Genomic DNA, 12,685 nt, shown 5'->3' on the forward strand with positions numbered 1-12,685 from the left:
TCTTATAGCTTAGGCTATCCTTATGTAGAGCAACAATATTTTTTTTCAGATTTTCAGAGAGATCTTTTCCAGTTTGAGAGAGTGTAAGAGCAATAAGTTTAACACACATGCTCCCCATTCACACTTGAGACCCATGACACCAGGAAGCGAAAAGGGCGAATTTTCCACAATTATTTACTCAAGAGTGTTCTCACTTTTGTTGCCAGTGGTTTATACATTTACAATCACAAACAAACAGTTTACTGACTACTTTACATTGTTGCAAAGTGTCATGTCTTCAGTGTTGCCCCAAGGAAAGTCCTAATTAAATATTTTTAAAATGTGAGGGGTGTACTCACTTTTGTGAATACAATACTCCTCCTGTCAGATTTAAAGACTGTGCAATTATAACTACTTCATGAATACACAATCACAACCATAGACTTAAATGAACAGACTACAGATGTAGCAAGGCAGGCAGTTTATGTCAAAGCTAATCAAAAATATGCATTTATTCATTTATTGCAAGCTTAGAAAATATAGAGAAAGTTTGATTGCAAGGATGGAATAGGTTTGATTCAGGGTTTACTGGAAATAATTTATATGGTGAATTCCTCCCTGGAAGCCAAATTGGTATTCTGGGAAAACAAATTTCCTCTGTCAGATTGATTTGGCTATACCCCCTCCCCCATAAATGGTCTGTCTCCGAGAAGTTTCAAGCCAAGTCAAACTCAGTAAGACATAATAAGCTCTTGATCATAGTGCATACCTCATTCCATCATTCTACCCTAATATGCCACAAGAACCCATCAGAGTGCTCACAAATCATAGAAAGAGGATAAAAGAAGACAGACAACCTATGTTTTTTGAGAATTTATCATGTTTTATTAACATTAAGTGTATCCTCTTTATCAGAAATGAGAACTGTGGGGAGCCAGAGATTCATTTTCCTATGTGGCTTTGCTGTTAGTTACCAGACATATAAATGTAAGACCTGTGTTTCCTTTTTCATACAAAGCTACTGGGGGCATGACTGCTTGACCTGATCTTGAATAGAGGACACAAGCACATTGTTTATGACTGAATGAACAAAATATTGTAGATTTAAATGCATCTTAATGCAAACCAAACATTGCAAATTAGTTTCATACTGAAATAACACTGCATCACACATACAGGAACCTCTGTTTTTACCCTCTGGTGGTCAAGTCCGGCACAGCAGTATCTTTTCACAACTAGTGCTGAATTGATCATTATTATTAATTTTATCCCACCCAGAGCTGATTTATTAGTTTCTGGTTACCAAATAAAAAATATGCCATATTATTTATGGCTTTAATAAACAGTGATAAAAGATGGTAGAATGGAACTGAACTTGTTCCTGTCAAACCTTTACTCACTACTTGTAAGATAACTGTATTAATAGTAGAAATGTTTGCTTTGGAAAAGGCATTCTATTTTATTTATATTTGCATTCTTATAGGCTTATTACCTTGCCCAAAATAATGAAAAATGTAGTTTTAGAACGGGTCAAAGGAAAATGTGTGCAAAAATAAAACCGTTTGGAAATGCTGGTTCTGGGTGTCTGGAATCAGCTTTTGTTTTGTTCAGTTTCAGTTTTATTTGTCATATGTTGTTAATGCAGAGACAACATTATAATGAAATCTGTACAGCAAAGCTAAATATGTTAGATACTTTTGGTTATGTTTAGTAAACCTTGCCCTTAATTTTTGTCCTTTTTTGATGTGGTGCTATGATGAAACTGAAAACGATTAGACTTATATTAAATATCATGGGAGCTATAAAGTAATCCCTGAGGCCTGTAATAACTGAGGTGCAGAGTGGTCTCTTCTCCACCAAGATTTTATGTGTCAGATGAGACAAGTGGGCTGTAAAGCTGAAATCAGTAGCTTGAGTCAGCTCAGCATTTTTTTTATGTGTCTGTGGTCTATGGAAGTGGCTTTGTTTTAAGAAAGTCTTGACTAAAATGTTCATAAACCTACTTGCAAATCATGTTGCAAATTATATGTTTAGCTATATGTTTTAGTGTATAAAATGTGTTTGTGGGTGTTGGCCTAGCGGGTAAGGAAACGGACCCATAATCGGAAGGTTGCTGGTTTGAATCCAGAACCACCAAGGTGCCACTGAGGTGAGCAAAGCACTGCTCCCTGCTAAGATGCTCAATAAGGGTGATTGGTTAAATGCAGACACATTTCATTGTGTGCACAGTGCACTGAGCTGCAGTGTTTCTTAATGACAATCACTTCACTTGTCAACAAATGTTATTTCACTGTGACCCATGATTGTGCAAGATGGTTAAACTAGGACAAGTTTCTTGGTTCCTCATGAATTTCTACAAGCTCACTTTCTCCTGGGCCACAAGTCACACATGGATCCAGCAATTATACACAGATGCAGTGATTAGACACAGTCTGTGTTCTTTATCTCGCAAATCTGCAGCTTGCTGTCTACAGACAAAAGCCAGAAGCCACCATGAACATACTGCCCTATTAAGCTAAAAAAAATACTGTATCTGCACAAATACACAATGTGTGAAATGCAATATTGTAGGGAAAGAGAAAAGAAGATGTAGGCCTTTGTACACAGTCCAGCAGAATTTTATCAGAAATGGGAAGGACTATTGTTTAATAAAAAAATAACGTAAATATATTGCTTCCTGAAGGATACAAAAAACTATGTCTGTTTTACCTTTGCACTGTTCTATGTTTTGTGTGATTATCTGGACTTCTGTCCTGTACATAACATAATGTCATGACCTGACTCCGGAGGGGTGCCCAGGCTTCTTGATCCGTTTCATGTGTTGCTGTCATCCCAGGATTCACGATTGTTTGCAGTGTTATGTTATTGTTATAAATGGTTGCCTGTTGTTTCGTGTTCTTGTCGGGTCATTGCTTGTCCTTGTTAGTCATGTCTTGTTGTGTATTAAAACCCCTTTGTAGTAGTTGTGCATTTACGTCCATCATTCCACCTGACTTGTTTTGCCGTGACACATAAAATGTATTATTATTACTATTGAGTGCTCCTTTTTTTTCAACAGGGTCCACCAGGTCCAAAAGGTGACAAGGTAAGTGAAATTTGCAGTGATTTAAAATTAATAAATAAAACAGTATCTGTAGCTTGGAGAGAAGGGAATCAGAGCTACAATAAAGCTGTAAAACTACGATTTTAAAAAAATTCCAATTGAATGTAAACATTTTAAAAGTTTACATGGTTATTAAAATGGGTCTGAGATGAACTTGAGAGATCTTGTCTTGCTGTATATCAAGTATTACACAATCATCAGTATTATGATATCATTACTATTGTAAGCAATGTATTCAAATGACGTTTTTTTATGTAGGATAGTATGTGATACCCACCCCTGTTATATAAGAGTATAGGTTTTATCTCCCCCTTTGAGTTATCCAAAGCTATTATTCACAATTTAAATGTTAATTGTAACATTTCACAAAATAGCTCAATTCAACACAAACCTCAAAAAACACCTGGATGAACAAATATATCTATCAGATTTTCTACAGCACAAAAAAACTGAACATGCTTCCACTTTATTCTTAATTATATTTTATTCTATGAAGAATTTTCCTGCTTGTATTTCCTCACTGTTTCCCATTCCCATTGTCCTGACCTCAACCTCTTGTCCTGATTTTTAAAACCCCCATGCTGTTCTCAAATCCTGAGCACACTACCATTAATGCCACAACACCAGGCCTAACTCTGAAGTGCTTTAACGCTTCGTCACAACTCTCTCTATAAAACGGATGCCGAACGCTAGAAGTAACCACACTATCTTTTTATTAGTCTGAGGGACCGGCCACCAATCTTTACCAAGGCGTACCACATGGAGAGATTAAAACCAGTCAGATGGAGAGTTGTTTCACAGTCATTCAGCAATACAAAAAAATGGAAATGGAATAATCAATGTGTTTATATTTAAGTGTGGTAAAGACTAATAATAAAACTATTTCCAAAGATTGCACTGCTCTTTCTGAAAACTTTTGCAATTCTTTCAGAGCAAACATAGACACACTCAAGAATGGAAAATACTACCCTAAATATGTGGACATGGGAAGCAGCTCTCATTTATAAAATAGGAGAGTCCACAAAATTGATAAAAGACAGTCATTTAATTGGATACACTTGCACAGAATTTCAAAAGTTGTCCAACTTGAGTCATTGCTATGCGGTGTTTGTTGTAACTTCAACCACAAACCCCCGAGCTGTGAAGGCTTGCCAAGTTAGAAGCAGTTCACCCCTCTCTTCAGAAATCTGCTGCTTTCACATTTATCACTTCAATTAGTTTCGCCAATTTGAAAATCCTGTTTTGCATGGTCTCTAAAATGAATGAAAAACAAGTGAGTGTATGTGTGTGTGTGTGTGTATATATACACACACACACACACACACACACACACACACACACACACACAGAGGCAACTCACTAAGCATAATGATTCTGATATCAGCTTATGAGCCTGATGTGATAAATGTGTTGTATATAGTAAATATGCAATAGCTGCTAGTTAAGACTCACTCACTCACTATACATAACCACTGAATCGAGAGCTGGATTGAGGTCAGGACACTAAGAACAAACACACTTATGGCCAATTCAGTCACCAAGCAAAATCTGACAGACAAAGCAGGAGCCCGGGTTCAGACTCATGACTTTGGAGGTGTGAGGTCATGACAATAACCACTTTAAAATAAAGTCAACCTGAACTTAACCACAGTTACCAAATGCACTTTTAAATAATTATTATTATTCAGCCTTCATATGTAAATTTTCCTTTGGGGTGCCATCATTATAATATTACCATTGCTGTGAGCATATTTGTATCCCAAAATAAGCATTTTGAATACAAATACACGCTTGAAGGCACACAAAACACACATGCATGCATTTATACACACTCATACACAACAAATACCCACATACATGTGAAGAAACACATTGTGTTTGCGTACCTGCAAATACACACATATGCCCAAACCTATGCCCCTACAATCAACCCAAAATCACTTCTGATGTTTCACCAGTTTTATTTTACTCACCACAATGGACACTTTTTGTGTGTGTAGGGCTGTCACTATAAAACCCAAACTGAAAATCTTTTCTGTTCTTCTAGGGAGATCAAGGTGACCAGGGGCCGCGGGTATGTGGTCTTTGCAGCTCTCACTGTTGTGCCCATGAATGTGCCTTTCTTGTTTATCTCCTGAATTGAATTATGGTGCACATGTTTGAAATATGTTGAATTCTGCAGATGCTGTTTGCTTGAGCTTGTTAAAGAATCAGGCAGATGTGAATTTGGGATCAATAACCAGAAGATGCCTCAGTGCTTTTGATGGAAAATGGGGGCTTTGAGGCTGCTTTCAGCTGCTCAATGGCACATTCACAAAAAATCTGCTACATCTGTTTGGTTTACTTTCTTAATTCTTAATTCTTAATTAAATTTTATACTAAAATCAAGGACCCCTGCTTTTGTGTATGGTTAAGGCTTGCATAAACTGTAGAGTAGAGTTTTCTTTAGCTGTACCTCAGTAAAAGGTCTCACGACTTGCCAGAGAAAGCAGCTCAAAGTTTGTGTAATTTTTACTGCATTAACTGGGCTCACTGTCATGGTCCCTAAAACATCTGCGTCTCCCTTTCTCTGTTGATGAACACTTTTCAGGGGGGTCGGAGGGGAGACATCCATCACTGGCAAACTATGTGGTCAGCATTGCTCTAAGTGCCTGTAATTGATTTGCCCTAGGCAGCGGAGTGTGATAGCCGTAACCGATAGTTGCAGTTTTTGGGTCATTGGTCCACCAGTGCTCCTGGCGTTAATCACATTTGACCCTGTTGTCCAACCTGCCTGAAAAGACACTGCATGTTTGGACTGATGACAAAATCCTTCCTGAGGCAAATTAGTGTCTAATTATGTCCAGAAACCCCACAGTTGTGAATTTGATTTGTGAACTCAGCATCCCTGAGTCCAACTCCCTTCCTTCTGGCCACAAGAATACCAAAAGAGACACCATGTGTTTTCGTATTTTCTCACATCTCAAGTTTAACCATGTGTGACCAGTAATGAAGACTTCCTTCAAGTGCTGGTGAAAGTTTCTTTGCAGTATGTTCTCTAGACTGCTGTCAGAGTTTGCGTGAGACCAACTGGGAAAACAAAAGACAAAGCGTTTGCAAATTCCTACCCCTTCATTGGATTAAGTTTGATTTTTCATCCAGACAGAGCGTCTGGGATCAGTCCATAATTTGTCTGCATGTTAAAATCACCCAGCGTGAAGGAGCTCACTTCACATTTGGAGAATCTAGACCTGCAAAGGAGAAGTCCTCTGGCTGCCTCCATTCCATCCATCTCTTCATACAAATAAACAGAGATTTAAAGCTCAGTGTTTGTCTAATTATGGCCATCATCTTTGCTGTGTACTCATGGGACTAGGAATAAAGCCGGACAAACCAAATCAAATTATCCACTAAAATGACATATTGACTTTGCACGTTGAATTAGACTATAGATGTGGTGGAGTAAAATAATAGAGACTTGCTTGATGAAGGATTCTGAAATATGAAAAGACATACTTAAAAAGATGTACAAAAACTTGACTACAACATCAAAAATGGATTTATTGAGAGTGATTGTTTAATTTGTTATGCTTTTTCATTCTGAGCTATTTATTTACATCACATATTTTGAAGTAAATATTCCTAATTTAATATGTAATGGGACTACAATAACTAGATGACTGCCAGAGGATCTGTCCTGTGTCCTGTCAGTCATTTCAGAGCTTCTGGCCCTTAGGTCACAAGGTCAGTAGGTGAGCATCAACAAACCAAATGGTCACTCCTCGTACAGTCAGCAGGGTCCACTGCAATTTAATGATTTACTGAGCAGAGACCAACTCTTTGCCCTTCATGTCGTTTATACTCTGGTTTGAAAGAAATACATAGTTTTGAGTAAAATAGTTATAACTGATATAACCTATTTTACAAATTTGGCAGTTGAATAAAACCACATCCACAATGCAAAAAATATATATTTTAGGGACACCTTTTCACAGATTTTTCCAATATCATTTCATTGATTTTTTTATTGATTATGGCTAATAAGGTTGACCATCAACATTTATCATTTTGCAGACTTTAAAATATTAGATTTGAAGACTTCGCCTAGACATCTAAAAAAATGTACTTTTGGGGGAACTTTGTGTAACAGAATGAATATATTCCTTTATGTAAAGAAATCTACAAAGTGACCCTACCTTGCATGACTGCTGGCCAAATTGTAAAAATGAGCTCAATACTAACCCATGCATTCTTAATCTATTGTATAAAGCGAAGGGTTGAGGGAATATCAATAAGATCTGGTTTTCATTTTCTCCGAAGCAGCTCATTTGATGAAACAGTTTCAGTCATCAATATAAATGAAACAGAAGAGATGTTTCATATTAATTTCATATCTGATATTATTTATAGACATATAGAAATATATATGTACCTGAGATCAACATGTTAAAGTGCAAGGACTATTGATTAAATTAAGCATCTTCATTTCCAAGATTGCACTAATCAGCATCTAGCCATAGCTAAAGTCTTTTTTTCTCTAGGGAAAAATGACATTTTCTGGCAGGCCTGGAAATGGTTGCCTTCTTTCCCAACACTGTGAGAACAGAAGTTCAGTTTCAGTCTTGTTGATGGTAGAAGGCTGTAGCCAAGCCTGTGGTGTGCTGAGGCCGCAGGCATCATAAATCAATCTCATGCAGCTCGTAAAAAAAGGTAGGGAGATCAGGATTAAATCTCACTGTCTCTGAGCAAATTGATCAAACTGATTGTTAAACTAACAGGACACAGTACTGGGAAGCGATTGCCAGGTTTATGATAGAGTTTTATGAAGCACGAAGGATTGAGCTTTTGCTAAATAAATAAATAACTGTTGCAGTGCTCCTGTGTTCTTGCCCATTATTGACCAAAAGACACTTGTGGCTATGAGCTAGTAACTTGTGGGAAATGTTAACTGCCCAGTTCTCTTTATGCAGAATACTAAAATTGTCAAGGCAAATAATCTCTTCCTCCAAAATACAGAATAATATGCAATTTACATCCTGCATTTGGCTAAAATTTTTATAGAGGTGATGTGGCGCACCATCGTTGTAGACAGTTATTCATTTGTTTGGTGTAGCTTTATAAACTCATTATACTTAGCTACATATACTCAACTATCTCTCGAGTGAATGATGGTGCCATAAAATGGTGATGCGTGAGTCATAATCTGATACAGTGAAAAGCTGCAGGTCAATTTGTTTTACAGCTCTGTCAGGTAATTGCAGGCTGATTATAGTGTTTCATCTTGACATGGAAATAAGGCTAATTCAGCATGTGATGAGTCTTCGACACTGTCACGATAGGACAGGAAAAGCAATGATGCAAAAGCTACTTGCCACCCTGTGAGAATATCTGAACTGATTATAAAGTCATAAATCATTTCACTTTACAAATCTTTTTGATCCGAATTGTCAGGTGTTTGCCACAACACAAAGAAAAAACTCCTAATTGGCTACTGCACTTCATACTAGTCAGGCAAAATATTTTTTAAGATTGATTTCAGAACAGTACAGGTCTAATCAAGACTCTTGACTCCACTGCTAGCAGGAAAATGTTGGGTTTTAAAGCCACATAATCAACATGAAGAATGATTTGCTAAACTTTGAGACATTTTATATTTTGTCTGAGCCAGGGCACCGCTCAACTCCTCAGATGTTGTATATGTGTGCCGATGTTCTTGTTTGCGTTTTGTGTGGTGGTGTCTGCCATGCCATTTTGTCTGTCTTTAGGGACTCCCTGGTCTGCCCACCCTGGCTGCTTTGCACAGCAATCAGATCCTGACCATGAAGGTTTGTTGCAATGGCTTAGCTGCGGAGTGAGACCCTGAGGATGGTCGCACACATTGAGACTTAACATGTTGAAGGCACACTTATCCCCTGGGCCCAGTTGATGAGAGAGCCAGGCCAGGCACAAGGAGGTCTAATTAATCAAACAAACATCAATTATCATCCTAGACCTAAGCTGCCATGATTTTTTTAACAAGAACTGGGGGTTTCCTTTCCATGTGAGATGCCAGGGGCCAATGAAAGCAGTAGATCCTACAGTGAAGGTATCTTTTCATAATGCGCAGTTGAATAGAAACAGGATTTACATTTTCTAACCAAGACATGGTCTGGCTGTCATCCACTGGTGTTAAATAAGTGGAAAGAACTGAAGTAAGGCATATTAAATGATAAATTTGAAGTGGCAAAAATTTTATTGATGCCCATGGTTTTCCACAAATCTCTCCATCCAATCAACCATTTTCTATGGGCTGTTGAGGTCTCAACCCCCTGGGCAATGGTGGTCCCCTCTTGTTCAAGAGCTGCATTTATAGTGGCAATATATATATATGGAAAGTATCTAAAATCACCTTGTAAATGTTGCCATTTAAAAGCAGTCTTAATACGAGGTGGCCAGTATAAACCTTTGCAGGGTTACTGTCCATAAGGACCTAATTATAGTTTTGAAGGTCAGTGTTGCCTAATCATTGTGTGCAGCTCCTTGGGTATGACTTGGCACTAAGCATGACTGTAATGACAGTGCTTTCATTGGGCAGAAGTTCCCATTTTTCCTAGATTGGCAAAATAAATATGCTGTCCTGCCACCCCTGAAGTCACAATTGTGGGTTATGGCACAAAATTAGGCCCAGACTTCCGAGGTTGCCACAGTGGAAAAGTGAGGATTTCTGCCGGTCAGTGAAGACACTGTTCTGAGGTGCCAAACCTGGGCCCACATCTAATCTATTTTTGCTTTTATTTCCTTGTCCTGTTCCTTTTCCTCTTTTTCCGGGAACTCATTCGACTATATCCTCTTCAACCTCTCTCACCTCTGACCTCCAACCTCTTGATCCTTGACACCTGCTCAGATGGTCTTCCCTAAGATCAATCATGGCTTTCTTTCCGCTGATCAGCAGCTCATTAAACGCCGGCTCATTAAGGTAGTGCCTGTCCTCACTCTTTTCCTTACTATTCCAAGATGCTTTTCCTCTGAGATCCACACTCCTGTTCAGTCTCCCTGGCTGCCACTCTGTAGGAATATACGGTTGTCAGATTGAAAATTGGAACTAGAAATAAATTCTACAAGCGCTGTAAATAATCTGTATATAGTGTTTTTGAGGGCCATCAGGTTTGATAGTACCACATATAGGGCATCTTCTCCCAATTACACTTATTTGTGCACAACTGGCCCAGTTGCTGCAACAACAATTAACAATAAAGCCTGCTTTAGGTTGGAGCCATGTGAGTGAAATATAGATTATTATGCCCATTTTCACACCAACTTTCAGGTTTTTGGAGATTTTTAACTGACAGCCATAGTAAACAACAGAGGCTGCTAAACGGGAAAATCACGAGTGCAGCTACAGGATGTGATCTGACACATAGTGACAACTAACATTTTTAACAATGTCAGCAAGGCTCATAAATTCTTTAGTCGTTTTGTCATCATAATTTGTTAGGACAGTTTCTCTGTTCTAAATAACATAAAATCCATGTTGACAGTGTAAAAAAGACTGAAGGCTCAAAATCATTATCTTCAGCTCTGAGAGTAATCATGTCTAATTACTTTTAGAATCTTCGGTGTGTGAGGAATAATAAATCAGAATGTCTCATGCCTGTTAGTACCTCTTTAAAAAAGTTAGAACTAATCTTTGTCTCAGCTTTCTCTACTAACCAATTTTCTTCTGCTCCTAATGAATATTCTTGCAGAGCTTGATGTACATTTTATCCACAGGGAGATCAAGGACAGGCAGGACCACCCGGCCCACCAGGGCCTCCAGGCCCACCTGGGCCAAGAGGACCCCCAGGGGACACCGGCAAAGATGGACCCAGGGGTTTACCTGGGCTCCCTGTAAGTACTTCCCAATTCATCAAACAAATGCACAACAGGAGACAAGGTTATAAAGGCAAAGTGACCCACACTCAGACTGGCTTCTCCTTCTACTGTACATCAGAAAAAAGAAGGATTTTGCCTCGCTCTTCAGATTTATATTTATCTTCTTTTTAAAATGTAACTCATTCCATGTGTGCTGGGCTGTCAGTGTCATTGTGTGCAAATTTATGTATATTCAGAGAAGGTCTAAAGAAAAAAAAACACACCAGTCAATTATTCAGTCAACTTTTCCAGGATCTAAAATGATTTCTGTTCTTCTGGCAGTACCCGAAAACTGAAGTGTAAATATATTAAGTGTTGTTTATTTGTTTCATTCCAACTAAGATCATTACTTTTTTCCACTCTTCCAGATGCTTGTTTCAGAACTGAAACAAGACTCTTGTTTGACTTGTTCGATTTTTCCAAAAGATTAGTCCAGCGCAAGGACTGCTTGTATGACTCAGTGCCTTTGCATGTGAGCAAAGCCCCTAAATGGAATAATGAAGAATATACCAGTTACATATGAAGAATTGTATAATCAATACTTTCATTTAAGATTACAACCTACTGCAGTAACTCATAACAGTGTGTGAGTGAGTGAGTGAGTGAGTATTGTTGTTCGGTTTTTGGTAAATGGAAATAAAAAGAAACAATTTATTTTATTTACAGGGCGATGCAGGAAACCCAGGAGAATTAGGCCCAATGGTGAGCAGACAATATCTACAATCATCAATAAATCCTTTCAGAGAATCATTATTCCAATGATGTTAATTATAGCATTTGTATTAATACCATAGCCTCTTATTATGTAATATGACACTATTAGCATATTAGGTGTAAGTACATTGTGATTGTGCTTATTTACAGATAAATCAGTTTTCATTAATGTATTCAAAGTGGATTTTATATTTAGTCACACACACAAATATAGGAATGGAATCAGAGTGCATATTGGGTTTTTTTTTTGTGAGGCCTTTCTAATTTCATACCTCTATTCTTAAAATAATTAATGTGTTTCAGAAATTATTTCAGACCAATGTGTCTTACATTTTACAGCCATTGTGATGAAACAGGATATTCACTGCAGAGTGTGCCACTTATGAGCTATTCCACAGCAATGAGGCCAGTTAAATCAATTACTTAACAATGCTGCTCCTCATTTGGAGCACCCGTATTTAAGCTCCATGTTAAATTGATTTGGTTCGTCTGATTCATTCAAACCATTCTGTGACTCATAAGAGTACATTTCATGAAAACTCTGTTACAATTGTTTTGTTTCACACATGAAACCCATTACAGGGCCAAACTCTTCATATTAACAGCAACTGAATTGCTTTTGCTGTTTAGCAATGCATTTAATCAAAGTTCCCTAATGCAAATGCAATGTGTATTGCAAAGTCAGCCATGGCCAAGATAGATGGTGGAATGAAAGGGGGTGTTGGTACTATTAAGGAACATGGGGGTGCCTGTGGGGTAGGGAGAGAACTCCATGCCATAACTGCAACTATAGGGCTGGAAAAGAAAGAACGTTTGAGTGAAAGAGAGTGCTTTTCACTCCAAGAGATTTTGCTGATACCTCAAGATCATATGACATTAGGTCATTTACACTGTCAAGATGACTCAGGAACCTTTGTCTCAGTGTAGACTCAGACTTATACATTTTTAATCCAGTTCACTTTCAAGTGCACCCGAGAATGCTCTGCCATTTTGGACACCTTTCCAAACTATTTACACATC

At 38.0% G+C, this 12,685-nt stretch overlaps 1 protein-coding gene across 18 annotated transcripts in view; it reads left to right on the forward strand.

Annotated features, from left to right (window-relative positions):
• col25a1 (collagen type XXV alpha 1 chain) overlaps positions 1-12,685 on the forward strand; it is a 124,208-nt gene that overhangs the window by 80,046 nt on the left and 31,477 nt on the right. For 16 of the 18 annotated variants that reach the window (XM_028990391.1, XM_028989730.1, XM_028990852.1 and 13 more), the window contains exons 5-9: positions 3,038-3,064; positions 5,130-5,156; positions 9,945-10,016; positions 10,811-10,927; positions 11,618-11,653. In XM_028990391.1, the coding sequence (XP_028846224.1) occupies positions 3,038-3,064; positions 5,130-5,156; positions 9,945-10,016; positions 10,811-10,927; positions 11,618-11,653 (279 nt within the window). Of the gene's footprint in view, positions 1-3,037; positions 3,065-5,129; positions 5,157-8,826; positions 8,887-9,944; positions 10,017-10,810; positions 10,928-11,617; positions 11,654-12,685 lie in introns of all 18 variants that reach the window. The other 2 variants (XM_028990943.1, XM_028989651.1) reach the window with 1 other exon arrangement.

This window comes from Denticeps clupeoides, chromosome 1, assembly GCF_900700375.1.
Source record: "Denticeps clupeoides chromosome 1, fDenClu1.1, whole genome shotgun sequence".
NCBI lineage: Eukaryota > Metazoa > Chordata > Actinopteri > Clupeiformes > Denticipitidae > Denticeps > Denticeps clupeoides.